Source organism: Camelus ferus, chromosome 1, assembly GCF_009834535.1.
Source record: "Camelus ferus isolate YT-003-E chromosome 1, BCGSAC_Cfer_1.0, whole genome shotgun sequence".
NCBI lineage: Eukaryota > Metazoa > Chordata > Mammalia > Artiodactyla > Camelidae > Camelus > Camelus ferus.
Window position 1 is genome coordinate 60,032,151 of NC_045696.1, and position 26,090 is coordinate 60,058,240.

The following is a 26,090-nucleotide window of genomic DNA, read 5'->3' on the forward strand; positions in this document are numbered from 1 at the left end:
CAGACATTAGACATAAACAAGGATACTATTATCATTAAAGAAAGACTGTGCTGGATGTAGCTTCCCCCTTTCTTGGCTGTATGTGTGTTGGTAGCCCCTGCTAAGCCTCTGTCCCCAGGGAAGGCCTCTGTTCTTTAGTGAGGCTCCAGAATCTGCATCACGAGGGAGGGTATGTGTTTAGCATGCACGAGGTCCTGGGTTCAATCCCCAGTACTTCCATTTAAAAATAAATAAACCTAATTACCTCCCCCTCAAAAAAAAAAAAAAAAAAAAAAGACCCGGAATCTGCATCACAAGACTGAACATCTGGATCCAGAGCACAGCTGCCTCTCACCATCAGCCAGACAGAAGGCCTACAAGTTTGAAGTGACTTTAACCTCTTGCTCCGGGAGTTTTATCTTCACACCCTTTCCTAGCTTCTGAGTCTTGGGTGGGACACGAAGTAGAGGAAGTGCCCATTCGCTCATCGAGGCGGGGACTCTGAGGGTGAAGGTGGGTCCTGGGTATCTTCTCCCTGACTCAGCCTCCCCGTCCAGCTTCCTTACAGTCACTTGCCCGAGAATGAACCCAAGAACCTTAAAGGATGGTGTCTCTTCCCATCCCCTGGGACCTCCACAGCTGATGTGTAAGAGTCTCCCAGAATTAGGTCACTTATGCACAGGCTGTCAACTCAAAGTGACACTCTTGTAGACTCTTCCAGGAGTGAACGATCTGGGGCACTTCCGTCTAGATTGGAAATGGTTACTGTTGCTCCACCGTGTAAAAGAAACCCCAACCCCTGTACTGACTGGAGCAAATCAACTATCTTAACAAGTGCTGGTCCCATCTGTGTGCATTTAATTTCACAGGTACTTAGCAAACAAACTGTATTCACTGCAAATTGTCACAACTTCCATTCAGAGAGGCTAGGTGTTGGTTGGAAGAGAAATCCCAAACGTCAGAGCTTCTCAGCTGCTCACGTCTCCTTCAGTCTTCCAAACACTTGAAGTAAAAGCTCATATGCTGGGTTCAGGGCCATGAATGGTCCCAAACTTTTACCATCCTAGACAAAAAGAGAGGTGGGGGGGAATTCTTAGAAAAGTATTCCAACAGAAACGTATGAGACAATTTAGATTCATAAAGGATTACTATAATTTTAATTAACATTATTTAATACTACTGTTCCAATTAGAACCCATCATTGTGCTGAGTTCTTTATGCATATTAGCTTATTTGATCTTTATCCTTTGAAGGAGGCATCCTTCTGTCCATTTCACAGATGAGAAAACAAACCCAGAGAAGTCAGGGAACTAGCCCGAGACCACAGACTTAGTAGCAGGAAGGGCAAGGCTGGGAAGCCAGGTGTCTGATTTAAATCCCACACCGACTCAGCCACCAAAGGGCTTTCTTCAGAGGTTATACTTGAGGTAAGGGCTCCAGCGATGTGGAGAAAAGGTTTGAAATGAGTTCGATGGTTAAGGTTCACCTCAGGTAGGACCAACAGGGGCGCCCACGGGACGTTCACCTGGGCCGCCCGCAGAAGTGATCGCACTCGGGGGTGGGGATGGGAGTGGGGGGTCCGGTGCTGTGCTCCCTCCCAAGCCCCTCCCCCACCTCCCATGTCTCCTCCTCTCTCAGCCTATTTTCTACTCTCCTGGGGATGCCTCACCCCACCTCTCCCTCCATCCCTTTCTCCTCACTCTTCCTTTTGAAAACAAATCCTTTCTCTCCTCTCCTGTCTTCTCTCCTCTCTGGCTCCCTCCTCTTCCTGGGCCATCCCTCCTTCCTTCTGTCCTGTCCCTCTTCCCCGCAGGAGTCCCCTGAAGGCTTTCTCCTCTCAGCATTTCACTGGGTTGCACTAAGCAGTGCCAGCTGCGCTTATCTAATGCACATCTGAGGACGAGCTAGTCGCATCGCAAGCCCTCCCATGGGAAATAAAGCATTACCAGCCTCAGAAATTGATCTGGCTGCCTTGAGGTCTGCGGGGAGGAGAGGGGAGCTTTGCCCTTCTGTGGGCTGGATGGGAAGGGTCCACGTAAACAGGACCGTGCTTACATCCAGCAGTGCTGCCCAGGCCTGAGCCAGGTCCTAGTTCCTGCAACAGTCTGGGAGCTGTCATCACAACCACTGGAGTCATATCCGTAGAAACGGATTTAAAGAGACCATAGAGGCATCTAAATTAAAGCTTCTCTTTTTACAGCTGAGGAAATAGACAGCCAGAGAAATTAAGCGATGTGTTTAAAGTCACATAGATGGTCAGTGTTAGGGACCAGGTGGTGGCTATTTACAATAGCTTTGGATTGAAAAAAAAAGCCTACAGGACAGCCAAGGCTGGTGATGATACAACAGCCAGGTCCCTGGGGCATCTCACTCAGCAAAGGAAACAGAAAGCACGTCAAGACTCACCTAATAGTTGGGCGGTGGTGTACTAGCCTGGTCTGTATAGAGACTCTGTGGCTGACTGTCTTCGGAGAGGTTCAGCTTGACTCTAGGGAAGATGCTCCCATGTGCTCCGAGATTGAGGTTTCCATAGGGACCCTGTGGCTGACTGTCTTCAGAGAGGTTCAGCCTGACTCTGGGGAAGATGCTCCCATGTGCTCCGAGATTGAGGTTTGCATAGGGACCCTGTGGCTGACTGTCTTCAGAGAGGTTCAGACTGACTTTAGGGAAGATGCTCCCATCTGCTCCGAGATTGCTAAAGCTGGTCATCTCCTGTAGTCTCAGATTTTGAAATTCATTCTCAACCAAGTTCTGTTCTTCCATATTCTTGCCTTTGATCTTTAATCTGTAATCAGTAACAGGAATTAGAATCTGACAATGGTGGCAAGTTCCTTGAAGCGAATATTAATATTTTATTTAAAAAAGATTTAACATTTTGAGTAATTTCAAATTTACGTATAAGTTACAAAAAACAGTATTACACGAAGCTCCCATACATCTATCACCCAGATTCCCCGTTGTTAATATTTCTGAGCTATTTAAGAACAAGCTGCAGACCTGATGTCCACCACCCATAGTGTCTCATTACTTCATTCCATGCAGATTCCCTCAGTCCATTCATAAGTTCCAGGAAACCATCAAAACCAGAACGTTAATCCTGATCTAGCATTACTGTCTCATTCTACTGATCCCATTTACTATTTGCTAATAATGTTAGTATTGTTAAGTGTGTCTTTGAATTCTTTATGGAAATGATAATAAAGGTCAAAGAAAAAAGATGATTTGTGACAAAACTTTCATTCAGGCAGAGTCACTATCCACAGAAGCACCTCAGTGAATAAAGTGAGTCCCAGGTATAAAGGTCTCAGGAGGAGGAACCAAAGTTTCCCAGGTTCTGCTGCAGGCCCTCAGGGATCTCAAAGGGTCAAAGCCAAATGGAAGTATTTGCAGGTGAAGGAGGCATCTGCCCCAAGTGAACCTCAAACCCCATCCATGGTCCTGCCCTTCAGAGTGGGTCGTGGGGCCAGAGGCACCTATGATGGCCACAGGGCAGTCCCACGGTGAGCCTCAGACACTGGGAATGTCGTAAAGGAAGACCCAGCCCCCTGGTGACCGTGATGGCCAGCCCAGCCCACAGTACAGCTCCTGCCCTGTGACAGCCCTCCTGTCTAAGGTGACGGAGGAGAGGTTTCCTTCCCTTGAAATGGACAAGAAATGATAACTCCTGGCTTGCTCCCAAGAGTCACGAGACTGAGGCTGAGCTAAGAGCAAGCCAGGCTCTGCACTAGGAGGGAGAACCGAGAACCAGGGCTGTCCCAGGGGCGAGCGTCCCCCCACGGCCCCGCAGGGCAGGAGCCAGTCCCGAGAGAGACAGCCTGGCTCCAGAACCCTGGGTCCTGGCCCTCTCCCTGCAAAAGGAGTCATTCTCAGTTCCCAGCTTGGCATCCTGGCAAGCAAGTCTCTGGGGAAGAGTTAATATCAAAATGGAATAGAAGAGAAATAAAATTTTAGAAAAGTAAACTCTATTTGTCCTCTCTTGTTACAGTGCAAAAATACCTATTTTGCCAAAATTTGATAGCAGATAAATGTTATTTTTAAGTAGCTTGGTTTTACCACAGTGGCTCCTCACTTGGCACATTTAGAATGGACTGGATAACAGCTTTCCACCCTGCTCATGGAGGGAACTCAAGATATCTAACTATTCGTTCAGGAAATGAATGGACCCCACTCAAGTTTTAAGAAGAGCACTTAAGACACCGCGCTGAGGAGCAGCCATGAGGAGATCATGTTTCTAAAGCCCAGGGGCTCACTTGAGGTTGTCTGGCTATTTGTGTGAAGACCTGGGCAGGGGAGTGATTGATGAAAATTAGATCTGACAACATCAGTGGAGTCAAATACGCTAACAGCCGAGTCTCAGTGCCATCAGAGAGCGGCTGCTCTGTCACAGTACAGTATTAAGCAAAAACAAACCTCAGGAAAAAAATTTTAAAACACAAAGAATACAAAATTATCTATGTCATTGTAAAAGGTAGAAACAACCTGGAAGAATGTATTTCAAAATGTTGGTGACTGCAGGGTGTCAGGTTTTGTGGGTGAGTGTTTATTCTGCTCCTGTACACATTTCTCTCTTTTCTTCAATGATCATGTGTAGCTTATAGAATCAGAAGAAAATTCAGGTAAGAAAAAAAGGTCATTGGTGTGAGAGAGGCCTCGCCGTATTTTTCAGCTCTTGCCCAGGGAAGTCTGGGCACGTCTGGAAGTTTGGAAACCAGAGTGTAATGATGGTATCACTGTGTCCCCCAAAAGGGACACTTCATCCTATACCTTATCGAGAAGATGAATGCAGTCACTACACCGAGGATGAGGATGCCAGCAATGGTACCCACGATGGTGAGGATCAGCTGAAAATCTGAAAGAGAAAAGAGCTGAGTAGGAGAGGCTCCCCCGAGCACACCTCCACTGCCTACTGCACAGGTGCATGCGTTCCCAGTGGGTCCTGGCCCTGAGGACAATCAGGCTGTGGTCTCTGATGCCTCCAGGGCCAGGATGGAGGGTGGCCCACCTCCTTTAACCCTCTGTCCACCCACCCCCATCTGTGTCTTCAGAACTCAATCAGAAGAGACAGCCTTGCCAGATAAACCAAGACCATAAACACAAAGGAGGCCATGGTGACAGGACCCTCCTGGGCTTCGTGGTGGGTGGGATCTCATCTGAGGTCCACACACCTCCGTGCCTCTGCTGCCTGTGCCTGCCCATCGCTGACCTTGCTGATAAACTAGGGGAACCAGGTGGGGGTTAACTGTGCCAGTAACAGAGGATCCAGGAAATGGCCTGATGGAACCGGTGAGGGAAGAGCCTGGGGGTTCATTACCACCCATCCTCCTCTAGATCTGCTCTGTCTGGCACTACTGAGCCCTTGAAAAGTGGCCTTGGGCTGGCCTTTAAGTGTAACATGTGCAGCGGATTCTAAACACACAGTATGAAAAAAATGTAATCCATCTCATTAATAATTCCTAGATTAATAACCTGTTGAAATGATAATGTGTTCAATATCAAGCAAAATAAAATAATTAAAATCATTTTCACCTATTTCTTTTTACTTTTTACATTTTACTTAACACTTTTAAAATCTGAAATTAATTCTGCAGCTCATGTGCTGTGTCTGTTGGACGCTGCTGCTCTAACCACTTGGATTTTTTCTTCTGCATGACTGCCCTGCGTATCACCTCCAACCTCACTCACGGGGCCATCAACCATTAAGTCTAGGAAAAAACCCTCAAAGGTGATCTGGTCCGAAACTCTCATTTTATAGGTGTGGACACAGAAACCCCAGAAAGGAGAAATGATTTAGCAAACCCAGCCTCACAGCAAAAGATAGTAGGAATTGAAAGCATTTCTCATCACTAACTTTGTGGCTGGCTGAGAGACTGACAGGGGTATTTCATTCATCACTGATCTTTTAATTCATTACATACAATTTCAAATATAAAATCATTTAACATATAAAGTTAGTATTGACCCCAACTGGTGGGAAAGAACTAAGCAACTGAATTTGCAACAACACATGCAAACTAAGAAATCACTCTCAGGCAGAAAAGATTTGAATATTTAACGTCTGTTTTCTAGTTCTGCTCTCCCATGACCACACATTTTTGGAAAACACTGGCCTTGGATCCTTTCTAGCAGCAGACAAGGTGTATTTAAGCTACTGTAGGAAGGAAACATAAGGTTGGGACTCCCTTCTTGGCCTGGGGCAAGTCCAGAGGCAGCAGCCCACGTGCTGGACTGACTTCTCTGATTTCTCACAGCAGAGGGGCCCTGCCCGAGACTAAGGGTGGGCATGGGATGGCCTGACCCAGAAGACAAACACAGGCAGGTTTTCTGTGTCTTTGAGAAACAGGCCCGAGACTTGGGGCACTGGACAGATTCTGAATGTGGTCAAGGTTTGTATCTCAGTTATTGAATAACAGAGCAAGACTTTTCTACTCACTGTCTTTACAGCCAACTCCGCTGTAGCCAAATGCACACCTGAAACACAAGGAGCAGGAAACCGTGGTAAAGAGCCTTGTGGGAGCAGGCCAGACCTCCCACCCAACCTCCGTATGGTCCTTGCATCTCTTTCTTTATCCTCCCTGTTCCATCTTCTTTTCGTCATTTCTTTCTTACCCTCCCCATCTTCCTGGCTAAACCTGGAAGGTTGAGGGGGGCACACAATCCCACATGCTTCCATTTGCTACCATGAATGCTCATGCTGTGAGCACCAGGAGGATTCAGCAATTCAGGGGAGGCTGAGCCTGAGAGGCACGGAGCATAGCAGGACCCCCTCGGGCTGTGGGCCTACCTGGCCCTGCTGAATATTTGCTGCCCGGTGAGGTGGGGCACGTTATTTATATTCTTTGAGCTTCGGGTTCCTCACCTGAAAATGGGGACAGTGCTGTTGTGTGAGAAGAATTACCTAGTGTGGTTCCTAGCACACAGAGGATGTTCAAAAGCTGCTGCTGCTGCTGCTGATGGTGATGATGGTGGTAGTGGTGATGATGGTGATGATGGTGATGATGGTGGTGTAGCGGTGATTGTGATGGTGATGGTGGTGATGGTGGTGATGGTGGTGATGATGGTGGTGTAATGGTGGTGATGATGGTGGTGGTGGTGATAGTGGTGGCAGGGATAGAGGTGGTGTTGGGTGGTTGGTGGTGGTGGTGGTAACGACGATGGTTATGATGACGATAGTGATGATGACAGTCATGGTCATGATGCTCTGTACCTACCAGCTTTTGGCAGGAGCCAACACCCTGACCCTAAACTCATACATCTGTTACAAGCTCTATCCTTTTCGCTCAGCCTCAGCTACGGCAAGATGAAAAAGCAGTGTCTTCTCTTACGGTTGACAGGCCCCGTGACTGTCCTCCCGGTAGCCCGGCAGGCACACGCAGTCCGCGCTCGTGCTGCTCCTCACTAAACATTGCCGCTTGTTCTCTGCGTTGCAGGTGTCATCGCAGGTTGGACCGAAGGCTGCAAAACAGAGTGATTTCTGGGTAATTTTCAGACACAACCTCCTCCTATCCAAAGTGACATGTCACAGAATACAGTGTTTTTCACATTGCTCTTTCTAGGTAAAAGGAAGTGCTCAGTGGTCTGCACGTAATGTGCCCCCTGTGAAGCTGCACAAGGCTCTCCTCACTGGCTCTCAGCCAAGGCCCCACCCAGGTCCGTAGGTCTGCAGCCAACATTCCCACCCCTTAGACTCTGAAAAGCACATGGGAACTTGAGCAGGACAGTCTGTATTTTGAAAATGTATAAGGAGAGAGGAGAGGGACATTTAGAACCAAGGGAGCCCTTACCGACACACATGGGGATCTGCGGGTTGGGCCTCACCAGCCCCTGTTTGCACTGACACAGTAAACCACTGGAGCAGTTGTCCTGGTCATTCTTCTTCTCACAACCATAGTAGTCACACCGGTCTTGCTCTGAGAGGCACACAGAATTCAAAGATGAATTAGGAAGACAGTATGGATAAGGTGACTTGTAAAGCACTCACTCAATTGTTGTGGTAATTGCTTTTTAATAGGTTTGGAATTTAACAAATAAAGACCTGAGACTCTAAAATTCAAGTCCCCAATCATTTCTTCTATATCTATATCCTATATTACTCAATTCAAATTAATTCAATCCAATGCAGTACAGTTATGTTCAATTTCAAGACCTCTTTTGCACCTGGCTCTTTGCTGGATTCCACAGGGGACACAGTAGCTGTGTAAGTTTCAGGCCCCATCTTTGTAGAGTTACATGACTGTCACATCCAGCAGCAGCCTTAGGAACAGTGGGAACTCAGGGGCTCGGGTAGCTAAAGGTCACATTGTGGAGGAGGTGGGTACTGGGCCAAGTGCTGAAAGATGGGGAAGATATGAACAGTCAAAGGAGAGACAAAATCTGTCGAAGTGCAGTAAGTGAGGCATGAAAAGAAGTGAAGGATTGTTGTCCGGGAGTGACGGAGTTGTACGTGGGCAGAAGAGAGGCAGAGAGGTGAGGAGGGAACGTCAGGATTTCTCAGCACTGCCGTTGATTGGCTGTGGGCTTCCTGTTCAATTATTTCATTGGTGGTGGGTCCACGTTCCCTCCATCTATGAACTAAGGCTAATGATTCTTGTTTCGTGTGATTGTTGCGAGAATTGAATGAGATCATGGAAATGCAAGTGTCCACTCAGCAAATAATCGTTGTTTTGTTCATTCACAGGTAGAGCAGGGTTTGAACACAAGGCTAAGGACATTGATGTTTATCATATAAGCCTGAAAATCATTGGTCGATTTTGACCAGAAGCATGGCAGGAGGAAGCAATCTGGTAAGTACGTTAGTCTAGAAGCAGAGCGGAAGGCATTAGGGATAAATGGGGGAATGTGAGGATGGATGATGGGGAGGGGATAGGAGCAGGTAGAGCAGATACGTGCTCACTCTCTTCTAAACACCCCAAATCCATACCTGACCTTCCTTCATCACCTGCCCTTTCAAAATGCCTCCAATTAAAAGCTTAGAGAAAGAGATTCTATAGCTTTTGACACAGAAGAATCTGTCTTTGCAGCAGGAGCAAGAGAGCAGGAGAAGCTGTTTTTCTCCAGAAGTTTGGCACTCTCACGTCCATTTGCTGGGCGGTTCATGCTCCTGTGGCCACCTCGAGCTGGCAGCATGTGGTATTTGCTAATGTATCTCAGAGTACGTGACTGGTCTCAGAGTGGGGAGATGCTGAGAGCAGCTGGTAAAGAAGAGCATTTCTCAGTCTGAGGCTGAACGGTTTCAATTTGGCCAGAGCTCAGAGCCAAGTAGAACCAAATGAGAGCACGGCAAAGGGTACTCAACTATGTCCTGAAGGGTACAATGGTTATTTTCATCTAGTACCCACTCTGAGCGGTCAGTCCCCATGCTGATGGGAACCCTCAACTTCCTCGCACTTGCTGGAGATCTCATCTAGCCCAAAGCAGAGCGTAGGATAAGGTTCTGTCTTGCCCTGCTGACAATTTCACCTTCCGGGGGAGAGGTTCTGACTGCATGAATTGCTACCCTCAGCCAAATTCTGACCCCAAGGAGAAATTTATCGGCAGGCAGAAGTGATGGGTCTCCCGGAAGACAAGGATCACGTGACAGCCAGAAAGAGGAGTGTGACTTAGAGTAAATGTTGACATGTTCAGAAAGGACAAGGTGTAGGTCCACGGCACGAGACTCTGGAAGATGAATGTAGAAGAGAAGGTAAGAAGCTCTGAAAATGTGATTATAACTGTGCAGCTGCAAATGATCCCAATAGATGTATAAAAAAAATACAGTGGGAGAGTGTCTGTAACTTAAGAAACTGGCATGGTTTGCACAGAAGCTCTCAGATGAGAGACAGAAACAAAATATGAAAAGAAGGTCCTGGAACCAAAGATGGAATATTAAACATGTGACACAGTCTAGAGTCCCAAATGAGTTCAAGTTTGCCACAAGCAAAACCCAAAACAGCAGCAAGAGTCCAATGACACAGAGCAAAGGGTTAAACATGAAAAATGGGTAAATCAGTGAAGGGGTGTGTGTCTCTTCCACCAGGAAGTAATACTTGGATGGAAAAGAGTTGAATGGACATGGCTAAGGGAACTGAAGTCCCCGGAAAGAACACAGAGCAGAGCAGCCCCCATCATTCCTGACAAAAGTTTAAGTATTTTATTCCAGAGCATTTATATTCCAGGTCCTGAGAGAATAGTGAGAATCTTTGTGGAATCTTGAAAAAAAGATAAAAGAGAGAGAGAGAAGGTGCCGGAAAACGATCGATGACCAGGATTTCTTTATATTTTCAAAAAGAGAAATAAATTTTGCAAACTAGGCCATGGAAGTTCCAAACATCAAAAAGCAAACATTCAAGAGACAAAAAGAGGAGTCTTGGAAGGATCAAAAATGAGGATGAGGGAGTCGGGCAGGGGTCAAGGGAAGGTGGGGGGAGGCCCAGAGAGAAGACGACTTCAGGACGGGGAGGGCACCAGTGTCAGAGGCTACAGAGAAGTCAGAGAAATTGTTCCTCAGCAGAAGCCTTTGGATTTGGTTGCCACGGGAAGAACCAGTTATAAAGAACTTCCCGCAGGCCAGCCGGCCCTAACAGCTCCCTCTGAGGGGAGGACCTCCTGAGGACGGCTGTGCTGGTTGCAGTCATAGTACCAGTTTACTCCTGCCTTCCTATCTACGCCCCTAGCAGCACCGGGCACACTGTGTTTGGTCATGTGAACTGAGGACAGTTGTAAATCTAACATAAGCAGAAAGTGAGAAACACCTGTGTATTGAAACTTGCCCTCTTGCTGCTCTTGAAACTCTTTGGGACTAACCTGCTGGGGGATGAGAGACCACGTGGAGCAGGGACTAACCGTCCCGCTGAATCATCTGAGATCAACTGGTCCCCAGGAGGCCCACCCAGCAGCTAACGGCAGATGCCTAAGTGAGCCCAGCAGAGAGCAGCCAAGCTCCACCTAGGTCAGCAGAAGTGCCCAGCTGAGCTCAGCCCACATTCTGACCCAGAGAATCACGGTGCGGTAATAAATAAATGGTGGTTGTTTTAGGCCACTAAGTTTGGGGTGTTTGTAACACAGCAGAAATGAACAGTCACAGCTCTGCTGTGGGCTTGTGTGTCTGCCTAGAGGAGAGCCAGTATAAGTAAAACTTTCTGTGAGCATTTGGAAAGCTCTAACTTGGTAGAGAGCCCTCTTTTTTCTCCTTCTTCATCTTTCCATGTCCAGAGGCTATTTGTCCAAGACTACCTTCCAAGCAGAGGGACAAACTAGTCCATTTTTTGACTTAGGAGACAGTTAGGAAGGAGCAGAAGCCACGTGAGAGAGGAAAGGGAGGGAGGAAGAAAGGACGGTGCAAAGGAAACTCGTCTGTGGACGTCAAAGGACAGATGTCTGTGGATTCAATTACCCAGTTCTTCTGGCCCCCTTCACACAAATAATAGCAAAGTTTATGAAAACCTAGATAGGTCTTCAGGTAAATGTGGAATAAAATTATTTGATACTTACCAGTATATCCTGTAAAGACATCTGCATTGTCTTCAATTGCTTTTGTAATTGCATTAGATACTGTAGTCTCATTTAGTTCTGTAGTTTCCTTAAAGATGTTTACTACTTCTATGTCAACATCCTTGTCACCAGCACGCAATTCAGATCTTGCTGCAGATGTCCTAAGACTGAAATGAAATCATTACTTGATGAATTGAACTTAAGCTTCAACAAATAGGTCTTCAGACCTCCCAGACTCTCAAATCTCCCAGCACTAGTCCCAACCCACTGTTCTAAATCCACAGTTGAGGCCCACATAGGGAGACCTGGGGTTGCAGTAAGATGGCAGTTCATAGCCCAGAGATCTCTATTCGATGTGCATTCAGAGGAAATCTATGGCTACAATAAGGTCCTGCTGGAAGGTACGTAAAAACATTGTGGACAAACTTGTTTAGCATCTAGGAGCCCGGAGTGAACCAGAAGTAGAAGTTGCATCTGAAATAGGAAAGTGTCACTTTCTGCAGAAAATCAGGAGTACATTTCTTAACAACATGTAAAATCTCAGACTTGTGCTTTGAGAGAGACAGATGGGTGTGTGTTCCTCCCTGTGCACAGAGAGAGCAGTAATCCACCACACAGAGTCTGGGTCATTCCCAGAAAAGGCCCAGGAAGCCAGCAGGCAGTTCAAAGTGCATGCAGATTGGGCCTGGGCACATAGGACCCAGAGAAGAACTGATCCCAAGGAGGGTGGGGCTGGGGGAAGCATCAGCATACAGCCCGACATCACATCCCCAGACACTAAGTCCTCCTACGACCAGGACATCGTAAGGGCCTCTCTCTCGAATCAGCGCTGCAATTTGGGGCCCTAAGAACAGCTGTGCCAAGTTCTGTTTCATTATCCAAAAGGAATCAAGTCACACAACCACTGAGAGAGAGAGAGAGAGAAAAACGACTGTTAAAACCTGCTTCCCTCTCTGATTAGTGTCCGTGTTTTTTTTTAAGACTCAGGATCTATTTTTCCCGTCTAATTATTTTCCTGTATTCTCTTTTGACATCTGAATAAACACAGAAGCTTGAAAACATAGCCAGCCTGCTTGGGAAATGTTCACCGCCATGTGGGTTCTGCAGAACAATCAAGAAAAACCGAACATGAACCAAATTCTGCTTTTTAGGAATCATCCCATAAAAAGGGATTCCAAAACGAAAAATGGGCTTCTAATTCTAATTAAAAGTTTCCTACAGTAATTTGCTCATAGTAGGATTTGAAGGCGGGAGTGGAAGGAACAGGGCAGTGAGAAAGGGGTACTTGACACAAGCAATTCTTTATCGGTTGAAAGATGCCCAGAGATCCACGGTGTAACTCTGCAGTGGGGCTAGGGAAGAAATGCCGTCCATTATTCATTGATTCAGAGAACCTACTAGCACACACCCCAAGTCAGGAGGCAAGACGTCCCACTCACAGAACATTTACAGGAAACACTGGAGCAGCCGCGCACTTACGCGACAAGAGGTGCAGAATGCAGGACTACAGCGCGGCTTGCAGTTAAGCACCCAGGGATCGAGACCCAGGATGGACAGGACACCGTCTTCTGTGGCCCAAGACCAGTCCCAGCTTCCCTGAACCTGAGTGTCCTCCTCTGTCCAAACAGAGCTTCGAGTGTTTGAGAAACTCTGAGGATCCTTCTCATTCCAACATTTAGGCAGGAAATAAAAAGATCTTGGGGAATCAGAGGCAAGGGCACTGGTCTGGAGTCTAAGAAATGCCTTTGAAAGTGAAACCAAGGTCCACGTGCCGGGCAGGGCCCCTGAGCTGAAGGGAGTCACTCCTCCCCAGGACACTGAGCTCACAGGTGAGGGGTTGCCTCCAAACACCGCTGGCTCCCTTTCAGTAACTTCTTAGGAATGACGGGAGTGCCAGAGCAACAGGGAACCCCCAGATGACCTTGTGGGGCCAGCTCTCCCTCACACTTGCAGGGTCTGTTATTCTGGACGGGAAACAGACAGGAACTAACATGTTTTGAAACTGACTCTGTTCCAGGCACTTTGCACAGGGAATCTTCCCAAGGGTATCTCATTTGCTCCTCCCGGGGTTTCAAAAGTTGATTGGATTATCCCAGTTGTACAGATGAAGTAATAAAAATTTAGAGAGGTTAAATCACCTGCCTAGTCACACAGCAAGTGGTGCCAAGGCCAGGATTCGAGTGTGGATTTAGCTGACCCCACCACACTGCACTGATCCTGTTTTTATCCAGTCATCCCGATGCACGAACTCCTTGTTTTCCCTTAAGCCAAACCTAATGCCCTGACAGTTGGTGGCTGTACCTCCAGCTTTGAGCCTCCACATCGGGGCTCAGCTCCCTGCCTGCCGCTTGCCCTGGGCCTCCTATTGGCTGCCTGCTGTCCTGGCCACCAATCATATGGGACCCTTGTTTACCGCCAAGATCAAAACGCACCAGCTTTAGGAGGTCTTCTCTGAATTTATATATATGAATGTATATATTGTACATTTTTCTAGTATGGATTTGACAAAGCTTATAAAGATAGATGAGGTAGTAAAACCATAAAATACAAATACATTAGGGCTGCTTTTTCTGCATGACTCCGTTCACCTTAGAGCTGCCTTTCCCCGGCCTGCTGCACTTGTGTGTCAGCATGCTTCAGAGAAGGCCGAGATGGAATCACTGACTTTTTGAGGCTCCTCTGCCTTTTTGGGTTCCTTAGTAGCACGTAACCCTGGTCATTGGATATTCATATGCTCACTGAATGCCTGTTCTTCCTGAAGAAAGAGCTCAGGACGGGCCCTTCAGTGGCCAGGTGTGTGCCTGGGGAACTCCTCTCTGCTCATTTCCCCCATGAGGGAAGAGACAGCCATGAGTCACTCATTGTGCTCCTGGCCCCCTGGAAGGAACATGGTTTGTAGCCAAGGGATCAAACCAAACAAACTGATGACTGGTGATGTCACGTGTGCACACTGCTGCGTTGCCAATCACAGGCAGCATCTTGCTGTTCCCAGGCTGCACCCTGCGCACCCATGCATGGCTCAGTGTGACATCAGAGGCTGGGCCCTCTGCAATGAGTGCTCTTCCTGACATGTGACTCGCCACCCTATGGCCTCACTGCCTCACGGGGAATGCCAGAGAAGATGGGAAGATAGGCATACACACACCTGCTTCCAAAGTTCCCCTTCAGTCCACAGCAAACTTACCTTATTTTAACAATTACAGTCTGTCCGTAATCAGAATTGTTAAATGCCTTTTTAAACTGTGGAGGAAAAGAACAGATTTAATAACTACAAAGAGGGGGGAAATGTGATACTGTATCTATGTTTTAGCATAAGTCCATTTCTAAACTCATTTATACAAATAATACAGCAAATTATTTATTCTTTACATACGCTCTAACACCTTTCAGTAAGTTTTGCTTTGAAATAGTAAGATTCTGATATAATTCAGAGCTACCCAGGAAAAAGCAGGAAACCTAAAGCACTCAGTCTAATCAATGATCACACTCTTAAAAATCAGCTGACTAACTTCAGTTTTGTCTTATCAAAGCCACGGTGAAGTTCTGCAAGTCTGTTACACTTACCTGTATGCAAACTTCATACACTCATCATTTATCCAGGAACACATAATTGCCTGCCTTCCCAGGGCGTCAGGCCAGGAACACGGAGATGACCAAGGTGGGCAGAACCAGCCTGAGAGCCAATGGGGGCTACACCATGAACTTGAGTGAGGGGAGCACCACAGAGAGTATGATCTACCCTGGGCGTTCAGAGAAACTCCCTCCAGGCTGCAGAGAAGCAGAGCGAGCGGCACAAAGGAGAGCAGCCTTCCAGCACTTCAGCGGGTGGTGCGGGGCCAGGGCGCGGAGGGAGCGGCAGCGCGGAGGGAGCGGCAGCGCGGAGGGAGCGGCAGCGCGGAGGGAGCGGCAGCGCGGAGGGAGCGGCAGCGCGGAGGGAGCGGCAGCGCGGAGGGAGCGGCAGCGCGGAGGGAGCGGCAGCGCGGAGCGAGCGGCAGCGCGGAGGGAGCGGCAGCCCGGGCCGGCCTTCAGAGGTGGCGGGGCTCAGAGCGGAGCGGGCTCAAGTGCCACCTTTCTCCCCCTGTCAGCTTTCTTTGAACCTCGCTGTCTGACTGGGAAGTGTGAGATAGCAGTAATTTCCACCACCCAAGGCCGCAGGTGTAGACGAGGAGGGGGAGTAAAGGATCGTGGCTTTGTGCGCTGGAAGGGGCTCCAGCACAGGTAGATCTTGCTAGGCTCGAGTTGTGTCCCAGGAGCAGAGACAACTCTAGAAATTTATACAGACGTGGCCAGAGGTAAAGCTGGGACTCTGGCAGGGGTGAGGGGATGGGTGTCCCAATTAGAACATAAGTTCTTTGATGACACAAATGAGATTCATTTTCTGTTTCTTAGGACACAACCCCCCTCCCGCCTGCTCACCCCTATCCTCGTCCCACAGCGCCCAACACCAGGCAGCCCCCAGGAAACACCCACACCAGCTGACTGATGACTGAGGGAATTAAATGTGAAAGTCATGACCTTGGACGTGTCTTCTCCTTTTTGGGCCCCAGTCTCCATGTTTATTACATGAGTGTTGAACTGGGTTGGTGCAACTGTTTTAGAATCCAAGAATTTTATTATTTTTCTCCCACGGGGGCCCTACATTTTAAAAGATCTTGGCAACCAATGTCACTTAGAAAGATGTTAGAACATTTCTCTTTCATTCTAGTCAAATCCAAATAAATTTGATGCTCTCCTTATTCTGGGCAGCCTTATATCTGGAATATGTCAGATTCCTTTTCAATTCTTTTAAATATTAGGAAGGGCTGGTATTTCTGTAAACCATCAGGGCCCCAGGTATCTACTTGAAAAAAGTTCACTGAATGACCTCCAAGTTTCCATCATCTCCCCTACTGACCACTGCCCATTTAATTTCCTTAATCTCAAAGAAGAGATTGCAAAATTAGCATCTGCCATTGGAAAAGGGTTTCCATTTTTCCCTCTTCCAGGCCACCCTTTGAGGATTTGGGGATATGCACCTCTTCAGCGGAAGGGCTGCAAGGCTGGGCAGGAGGGCAGGAGTTATCCAAACAGGCCTGCCGGCTTCCACTGCACAGCAGAGCCAGCAGGGAAGGAGAAGCAGCTCCGTGGTCAGGCAGGTCTGGGTTCACATCCCCCCACCCCGTCCTCACTCATCAGCTGGGCGACCTTCGGCCAGTTACTCAGCCTTCCTGATCCTTGACTACCCACCTCACCTGCAGAACAGTTCCACAGCACCGTCTCCCCCATGTGGCGATTTTGAGAACTAGAAATATTATGCATAAAATGCCAGGTACAGCAGCAGTAGGGAAACTTCAAAACCCTGTGCAGACTGTCCCTTTGAATCTATCTGGGGACAAAAAGGACCCTGGGAGACGTCTCAGGGCCTGAGCTGGCACTGCCCTGGCTATAGAGTCTGCTAAGTGGACCTGGAAGAAAGTAAATGTCTCTCTTTCCCCACCTCTAGTTGTTGCAAAGGAGTTTTGGTGCTTCCCTTTCAGATTGATAGCCTCTTAGAAATTACAAGAGTGCTCTAGCCCTTCCTGCTTCCCCAGGATCATTGAGACCTGCCTGAGATCAAGTCACTGAACTAGACTCTGAAGCCCGGGGCCTAGGCCTGTAGCCAGAGGGGGTTTTGGACACTCGTACTCAGAGCAAGTTGGGAAGTGCAGTGGCCACAGTGGCCAGAGATTGGTAAAGCCACACAAGACCATCAGGGGTTCCCTGGAAGCAGGAACACACTGGTGTTACTGTCCTCAATGTAGCACGTATCATGCAAGCGGGGATTTGGAATGTAGACCCAGGGTGAGAGGCTAAGTCCGTCCAGCTGGCCCCTGGTGCACAGGTGGTGCAGCAAAGGGGCAGGGCAAGCCCGGGGCACCCGGGCATTGCTCACAGTGCCTGGCACCGGCTGTTTGCTTGTAAGCACTCACTCTGTCTGTACCATCTGTAAATCATTTGGATAATAATTTTTCACGTTTAACAAATTCTAATAACAAAATTCTTTTGTAATGTTATAATTTCAAATTGAAAGACATTGACATAGAGTAAGATTTTAATTTTTAACATCTTACTAGAATTCTAAGATGTATTTACAAGCTAACATTTTCTTCTTCAAAACCAAACTTTGAGAAATACTGGCTGGAGGCCCTAAGACCTTCCAGATCTGACAGCAGTTGGTCCAGAATGAAGATCTCCATCTCTCCATGTTGACATTCTTACTCACAGTAATCAAAATGAAACGAAGCTATTGTTCATTTTGACATTTTTGAACATGGGAAAATGAAATAACGGATGTTAAGTCAGATGGAGTTCCTCTTCCAGATGTTAAAAAAGCCAGACAAGCACAGGAAAATGTGCAAATTTGATTGTAAAAAGAAAAATATCTTTAAATTTTTTTCCCTTCAAGACTATGAAAATAATTTATTTTAAAGCATCATTACATTTATCTGTCCATTTAAAAATATTTTAATAGCCTCTGTAAGAATGAGTATGGCATGGCCGCCAGGTGTAGGGGCAGGGGTGCGGGGACCAGGGCCCCAGAGGAGGAGCCGGGCAACCAGGAAGCAGTGACACCCGGGAGCTGGGGACAGTTACTGTTTACCAGCCAATAAGGGTGCATTTCTCTGTTTGAACCACTGGTACAGCCACACCCATGTGAACCACCTGAATGTCATTCTCTAGTTAGAGAGAGAATAGTCAGTGTTAGAATAAAGAATATCTGTATGGAAAAGATAGTTAGAAAATACTTACAAATTCAGTAATTTCAAAATGTAATTTTTGATAGGCCACAGAATTTTCATCTTTCAAGTCCTCTATATTTGATGTTTTGAATGTAATTGTACCAGGGAATATCTTTCCTGAAATTCAAGCAGAATATTTCTGTGATACTTAATGTAAAAAGGGCCATTTCCATTTTGTTTAAAACATAGATTATTGTAAAAAAATTCTAAACTTATGAAGATACTACTGGAAGTATGGGAATACGAAAAACATTACCCCCTATTTCTCCCAGCTCTGTTTTTTTTCTGTGCCTGGTTTACATCGTTATAGCTCCAATATATATCACGAGTCTTCTTTACTTATTATTACATAATAAACATTTTTCCAGATTATTACTTAGGCTTTGCAACTATCATTCTAAATGCTATATAGTATTCTATGAAATACATGTTCCCTCCATTGATTTTTTTTAGTGCTTTTAATTATTTAAAAGGGAAAAAAAGCTTGCAGTGAACGTCTTCATACACAGAGCTTTCTATTTTGGAGGTCATTTACTTAGAGTGCACCCTCAGAAATGAGATTATTAGTGCTTAAGATAGGACATCCTTCTGCGTTTTGGTATATCTCTAATCCCTGTGGCCAGTACAGTTCATTCATGTCCTATAGAGTTGGTCTGCTCTGGGAAGGAAGGGTATTTCTCATTCAGAAAACAGATCCACATTTATAAATCAGTAAACAGCCTTGGACTTTCATAGCAGTCAGCTGGTCTAACCAAAAAAGTGTAGTGCTGATTTGCTCCTAAAGTCCGTTTCTAGAGCTGAGAAGCTCTTAAGTCTCCAAAAATAGGGTTTGGTGTTTGGAAGAAGCAAATCCTATGACAACACAGAACAGGACCAAGGTCAGAGCCGAAGTAGCCCGGCTTGTCTGGCTGAGTGGTTTTAGGCATACGGCCTTATTCTGTATCAGAGGAGCCACGGAGCAGCACCACCCTGTGTTTATGCAGCCTTTGTACTTTGTCAGGGACTTCAGCACCTCTCATTCTCATTTTGACCCCATGGCACCGTTCCTTGAACTGTGAGGTGAAGGGACACATGCACTCCTGTACCTTCAGGACTAGCTCCCAGGTCTGACTCGGTCCATTTCCTCTCCCACTAGGTCCCAGTGAGATAAAGACAGGTGCCTCTTCTCTACTTGGTGGGGCTTTGTGGCCTCCAAATTTGCCTCTACCTTTAGAATTCTGGAGGCTCTTTTCACCATCATCTTAAGTTTTCTATTCCATTTAGGTCTGAGGTGCAGGTCTACATGGTTCATCCCTTGTCACTCACCTTTACTGCATGTGGAAGAGTTATAGTATTGCCCTTCTGGACACAGGCAGAAAAATGTATCATTCAGACTCACACACGAAGAACCACCCTTACAGGAATCCTCTTGGCAAGGGTTGGTGGGACCTGCAATGGAGTAGAAAGAGATTAAAAATCCATAGATTGACAACAAATAACACTCAGAAACATACTTTTAAACCTTCATGCCTCCCTCCCAGGCACTTTCTGTTCGTTAGCTGTGTTATTCCATGGTACCCTCTTAGAACAGCTAGAAACAAATACATATTTTCTTACGTCTCTAGGAAGTTTGTTGCTAAAATTCTGGAGCCAAGCGCTTGTCAACAGTAAAGGTCAGAGTCTGGTGGGTAAGAGTCTGCTCAGAGAGGGGTAGCAGCCTTCTAACTGCAAGGAGTACGGAAATATGTTGGACCTCAAGGATCCTCCAGAACCTTGACGTCTGGTCCTCCAGCACTAGGTAGGGCTCCCACAACCATTTTAGAGAAAGCATCGTATTTTTTCAGGAAGATGTGAATAGCTCAATTACAGGGAAGACCAGGCAGGACGCTCCAAAAAGAAGCTATTCTATTCTGGTTAGCATCATGGCATACAGACCCAGGAAGAAAGGAAAGGGATAGTAAGGGAACAATGTGGATTAACTCAGTGAACATTCCAAGAGCAAGCAATGCGGGGACACTCCACCCTCTGGCTTTCTGAGTGGATGACCTGAATAAATGGTGAGAAGAATGTTACAGTGGTCTCTGCACCACTGGCCAGGACTCCAAGACAAGGCCAGGTGCAGCATCCTTCCTATCTCTGTAGAACTGATGGGACCCGAGAAGGGAAGATAGGTCACTGGCCAAACGGTGGTCTTGGCTAGCCACTTTCTTCATCTCTGTCCACTGAAATGATTCTGAGCTTTGATTTCAGAATAGATCATGTGACTGACAACCTCCAGAGCTGTCTTAAGATTCACATGATCCTATAGGTGAAAATCACTGCTCTTAAGAAAAAGCTGTGTATAAGCTACAATGTGTACAACATGGTCTCTTTTCTTATTGAAGTACAGTTGATTTACAATATTATAATTTCAAATGTACACTACAGTGATTCAGTATTTTTGTAGATTATACTACATTATAAGTTATTATAAGATAATGGCTATAATTCCCTATGCTATATCATATATCCTAGTTGCTTATCTATTTTATAGATAGTAGTTTGCATCTGATAATCCCATACCCCTAATTTGTCCGTCTCCCTTTTGTTAACCACAAGTTTGTTTTCTATATCTGTGAGTTTGTTTTTGTTTTGTATATGCATCATTTGCATTATTTTTTAGATTCCACATATAAGTGATATCATACAGCAGTTGTCTTTCTCTGTCTGACTTATTTCACTTAATATAATGCCCTCCAAGTCCATCGACATTGCTGCAAATGGCAGAACTTCATTCTTTTTATGGCTGAGTAATATTCCATTGTGTATGTGTGTATATATATAAAAATATATAATGTATATGTATAATATATAATGTATGTATATCATGCATTTTATAAATATATATATGTGTGTATGTGCGTGTATATATCTCTCTCTCACATCTTTATCCAATCAGCTGTTGATGGGCACTTGGGTTGCTTCCATGTCTTGGCTGTTGTAAATAATGCAGCTATGAATATTGGGGTCCTTGCATCTTTTTGAATAAGTGTTTTTGTTTTTTCCAGCTATATACCCAGGAGGGGAATTGCTGGATCATATGGTAAAACTAAAAACAGAACAACTATATGATTCAGCAATTCCACTCCTGGGCATGTATCTAGAAATAACATGCTTTGTTTTATGATAAAGGAGGGGACTACATACAAACATACAAGTGTATATGTTTGTATTTGCCCAAACACAAGCAGCTGGCCACAGAAGCTGCCTCTGGGGAAAGAAACTGGGGTCCTGTATCCTAGGGGTTTAAGATGGGAAGGAGATTTAATTTTTACTGCATATACTTTTATTCTTTTACTTTAATTAAATTTAAGCTTCTTTTCCCATAACTCTGGACCTAATGTAGTTTTATTTTAAAATGAAAAATAAAATAGTGCTGGTGAGGAACTCTTATATTGGCAGGAATGTTAAATGGTACAGCCACTTTGGAAGATAGGTTGGCAGTTTCTTACCAAACTAGATGTACTCTTACCATGTGACCCAGCAAGTGCCGACCTTAGTACTCACCCAAGGTAAATACTAAATATTAACTTTGTATTTACCACAACTCACATCCGCTCATAAACCTGTACACTGATAGCAGTTTTATTCAAAATCACCACAACTTGGAAGCAACCAAGATGTCCATTAGTAGGTGAGTGGATAAACAAACTGTGGTACAGCCACACAATGGAAAATTATTCAGTGTTCAGTCTCGAAAAGACATAGCGAAATGTTAAATGCATATTATTCAGTGAAAGAAGCCAATCTGAAAAGGCCACATACTGTGTGAATCCAACTACATGACACTCTGAAAAAGGAAAAACTATGGCAACAGTAAAAAAGGCCAGTGATTGCCAGGGGTTAGCTGGAAGGGAGCGGTGAATAGGCAGAGCACAGGGGATTGTTAGGAAAGTCTTTATGAACATAGCCTTTATGAAACCATAATGATGGATACACATCTTCTACATTCATCCAAACCTATAGAATATACAACACCAGCAGTAAACCCTCATGTGAACTGGACTTGGGGCAACTATGATTTGTCAGTGCAGATTCATCAGTTGTCACAACTGTACCCTCTGGTGAGGGATGTTAATAATGAGGGAGGCTATGCAGGCATAGGAGCAAGGAATACAGGAAATCTCTGTACCTTCCTCTCAATTCGGCTGTGAGTCTAAAACTGCTCTAAAAAGTAAAGTCTATCTAAAAAGAATTTTTTTAAGAGTGAAGAAAAATCAGGCTCCATGCAACACAGGAGGCATAATGCAGTGTCTCATAAACAATGTAAGGCTCTCCCCTCCAACCAGGTGTAAATCAATATTCTAAGGAAAGTAAATAGCTTTTTAAATAAGCCTCAGCTACGCTGCAAGGATAATTTGGAAAATCCTAGGGAAGAAACTGAGTGCAGCACCCTTCTGGACACACTGGACAGACAACTCCCTGCATGCTTTCTTCCTGGCAATAAAGGACAGACTTGTTAGCTCTTCTGTGTCTGGGAATAAAGTCACATGATGTTACAGTGTGAAAGGGATTTGGGAGGCTATTTAGTTCAATCACACCTGATTACAGATGAGCAAGTAGAGGCCAAGAGAGAAATGATTCGCCCTGCACCCCACAGTAGTGAGTGTAGGGCCAGAACACAGATTGCCTTACTCAGGGGGGTGGGGGCATAAATGGCGTAGAAAAGCTGCTTTTCCTGATCACGGGATTTGTGTAGCTGCCTTCAGAGTGGCTCCTCCTGTCATGAAAGAAGACTGGGAATCCGGTTGTGACACATGCTCTGCCTCCATTTGCTTAATCATCCATATCTTAGATCTATCCAAGAACATTAGGGAAGCCAAAGAAGTAAGCGTAGGGAGACATCAATTGTTTTTTGACTTTGGGCAACTTGCCGCCCTCACTGGGCCTCAGTTTCCCTTTCTGAGAATAACAGTTTATCTAGACCCTTTTCGCAAAGGTTTGAGGATTCTTTTAGACCAGGGGCTGGCAAACTCTCACTCAGGAGCCAATAGTGGCCAGTCTTCTGTTTTTCTTCTAAAGTTTTATTGGTACACAGTCAGGCACATTCATTTATATATTGTCTACAGCTGCTTTGATATTAAAATGGTAGAGCTTAGTGGCTGTAACAGAGACCTCATTGTGGCCCACAAAACCTAAAATATTTACTAGTTTGCCTTCACTGATAAAACTTGCTGACCCTTGCTCTAGACCAAGTTTTGGGAAATGAGGCAAGTGGTTTCTGTTTCAGTAACTTTGGCTTGAGGTCAATTGTCCTCTCTTAGTACCCCCAAACACCCATCCTCTGGACCATGGCTCTGCTCACGTCTAGGACGAGGACTGAGCACTGCTGTGGTTTGGCTTTTTATCCCTCAAATTCCAAATTGCGATCAGCTACTTTTGCAATGTCATATTTCTCAATAGCACTTGGTCAGGAACCGGGGTAGCACTGACTCCTTCCTTCAGGAGACCAGGGATCTAGACCAGTGGGGCTGGAGAGTCAGTGCTTATTAGGACCTGACCTTCTCAGAGAAGCTGAAACTATTTCCAAAAATCTCCTAGGAAGACAGAATCTGGAAAAGCAGATTTTCTGAAGTCCAAGTTCATAAAAATATTCCCCATCTGGCAAATTGCTGGAGGAAAGGAAAACAGAATAGACCTACAGGCAACCTTGTAGCATCTCTGTCATCGCTCTTAGTCTTTGTGACTGCAGACTTTTTAACTCTAGAGTTTCGTATCCAAGGAAACCTTGAGTCACTTCACAAGCACTTCCCAAGCACTTCCCTACTACATGAGAACACACTTACCTACCATCCATCACAGTGCTGTGACTCCTCACTGAGGAGTCTTTCCTGGAATTGCTCTTAACCTGTGGGACCAGGGTTTGGGCTGTTGGTCTCTGATGAAGTGCTGCTGCCCCAAGTCACTGAAGGAACAGTCCCTATGAAATTACCTTTCGTGACAGTGGTGCCCGCAGCTACCGTGGTGGGAGGAGGAGGGCTCGATGCCGTGATGCCTGCAGCCGCCGTGGTGCTCTGAGCCCCTGTGGAGGAAGGAGGAGGGCTCGATGCCGTGGTGCCTTCAGCCGCTGTGGTGCTATGAGTCCATGTGGAGGAAGGAGGAGGGGGGGATGGCGTGGTGCTTGCAGCCGGCGTGGTGCTTGTAGCCGCCGTGGTGCTGTGAGCACCCGTGGAGGAAGGAGGAAGGCTCGATGCCGGGGTGCCTACAGCCGCCGTGGTGCTCTGAACCACTGTGGAGGGAGAAGCAGGGCTCGATGCCGTGTTGCCTGCAGCCGCTGAGGTGCTCTGAGCCCCCGTGGAGGAAGGAGGAGGGCTCGATGCTGTGGTGCCTACAGCTGCCGTGCTGCTCTGAGCCACTGTGGAGGGAGTAGGAGAGCTCGATGCCGTGGTTGCCTGCAGCCGCCGTGGTGCTCTGAGACCCCGTGGAGGAAGGAGGAGGGCTCGATGCCATGGTGCCTGCAGCCGCCGTAGTGCTCTGAGCTCCCGTGGAGGAAGGAGGAGGGCTCGATGCCATGGTGCCTGCAGCCGCCGTAGTGCTCTGAGCCCCCGTGGAGGAAGGAGGAGGGCTCGATGCTGTGGTGCCTACAGCTGCCGTGCTGCTCTGAGCCACTGTGGAGGGAGTAGCAGGGCTTGTTGCCGTGGTAGCTGCAGCTGCCGTGGTGCTCTGAGCCACCGTGGAGGGAGTAGGAGAGCTTGATGAACTGGTGCCTGCAGCCGCCGAGGTGCTCTGAGCCCCCGTGGAGGGAGAAGGAGGGCTCGAAGCCGTGGTAGATGCAGCTGCCGTGGTGCTCTCAGCCCCCGTAGAGGAAGGAGGAGGGCTTGATGCAGTGGTGCTCTGAGTACCCGTGAAGGGTGTAGGTGGGCTCGAAGCCGTGGTGACTGCAGCCGCCGTGGTGTTAGGAGCCCCCGTGGAGGAAGGAGGAGGGCTCGATGCTGTGGTGCCTACAGCCGCCGTGCTGCTCTGAGCCCCCGTGGAGGAAGGAGGAGGGCTCGATGCTGTGGTGCCTACAGCCGCCGTGCTGCTCTGAGCCACTGTGGAGGGAGTAGGAGGGCTCGATGCCGTGGTGCCTGCAGCCGCCGTGGTGCTCTGAGACCCCGTGGAGGAAGGAGGAGGGCTCGATGCCGTGGTGCCTGCAGCCGCCGTGGTGCTCTGAGCCACTGTGGAGGGAGTAGCAGGGCTTGATGCCGTGGTAGCTGCAGCTGCCGTGGTGCTCTGAGCCACCGTGGAGGGAGTAGGAGAGCTTGATGCCATGGTGCCTGCAGCCGCCGAGGTGCTCTGAGCCCCCGTGGAGGGAGAAGGAGGGCTCGATGCCGTGGTGGCTGCAGCCGCCGTGGTGCTCTGAGCCCCGGTAGAGGAAGGAGGAGGGCTTGATGCAGTGGTGCTCTGAGTACCCGTGGAGGGTGTAGGTGGGCTCGAAGCCATGGTGACTGCAGCTGCCGTGGTGCTAGGAGCCCCCGTGGAGGAATGAGGAAGGCTCGATGCCGTGGTGCCTACAGACGCCATGGTGGTCTGAGCCACCGTGGAGGGAGTAGCAGGGCTCGATGCCGTGTTACCTGCAGCCGCCGTGGTGCTCTGAGCCCCCGTGGAGGAAGGAGGAGAGCTCGATGCCAAGGTGCCTGCAGCCGCCGTGGTGCTCTGAGCCCCCGTGGAGGGAGTAGCAGGGCTCGATGCCGTGTTACCTGCAGCTGCTGTGGTGCTCTGAGCTGCTGTGGAGGGAGTAGGTGGGCTCGATGCCGTGGTGCCTTCAGCCGCCGTGGTGCTATGAGTCTCTGTGGAGGAAGGAGGAGGGCTTGATGGCGTGGTGCTTGCAGCCGCCGTGGTGCTGTGAGCACCCGTGGAGAAAGGAGGAGGGCTCGATGCCGTGGTGCC

General features: G+C 47.3%; 1 protein-coding gene across 1 annotated transcript; it reads right to left on the minus strand.

The window, feature by feature from the left end:
* Positions 1-25,724, minus strand: LOC116664144 (mucin-13-like). The gene is made up of 15 exons (XM_032481488.1): positions 25,613-25,724; positions 25,064-25,252; positions 24,807-24,884; positions 24,347-24,613; positions 24,154-24,177; positions 19,509-19,631; positions 18,214-18,320; positions 14,630-14,685; positions 11,446-11,612; positions 7,761-7,886; positions 7,302-7,431; positions 6,410-6,447; positions 4,744-4,828; positions 2,386-2,764; positions 1-1,042 (listed from the first exon to the last, which is right to left on the minus strand). Exons 1-14 carry the CDS (start codon positions 25,722-25,724, stop codon positions 2,386-2,388), a joined length of 1,881 nt encoding a protein of 626 aa, XP_032337379.1. The 3' UTR covers positions 1-1,042.
* Between the last annotated feature and the right edge of the window lie 366 nt (positions 25,725-26,090).

What these genes read in the sequence shown, in the direction of transcription:
- LOC116664144 (XM_032481488.1), bottom strand. Translation starts at nt 25,724, where the DNA reads ATGGCGTCTGTAGGCACCACGGCATCGAGCCTTCCTCATTCCTCCACG. An exon ending in CCCACCTACACCCTCCACGG is followed by an intron (nt 25,253 to 25,612) that starts GTACTCAGAGCA and finishes CTCCCTCCACAG; the next exon opens with TGGCTCAGAGCAGCACGGCG. An exon ending in GGGCACCACTGTCACGAAAG is followed by an intron (nt 19,632 to 24,153) that starts GTAATTTCATAG and finishes ACTCCATTGCAG; the next exon opens with GTCCCACCAACCCTTGCCAA.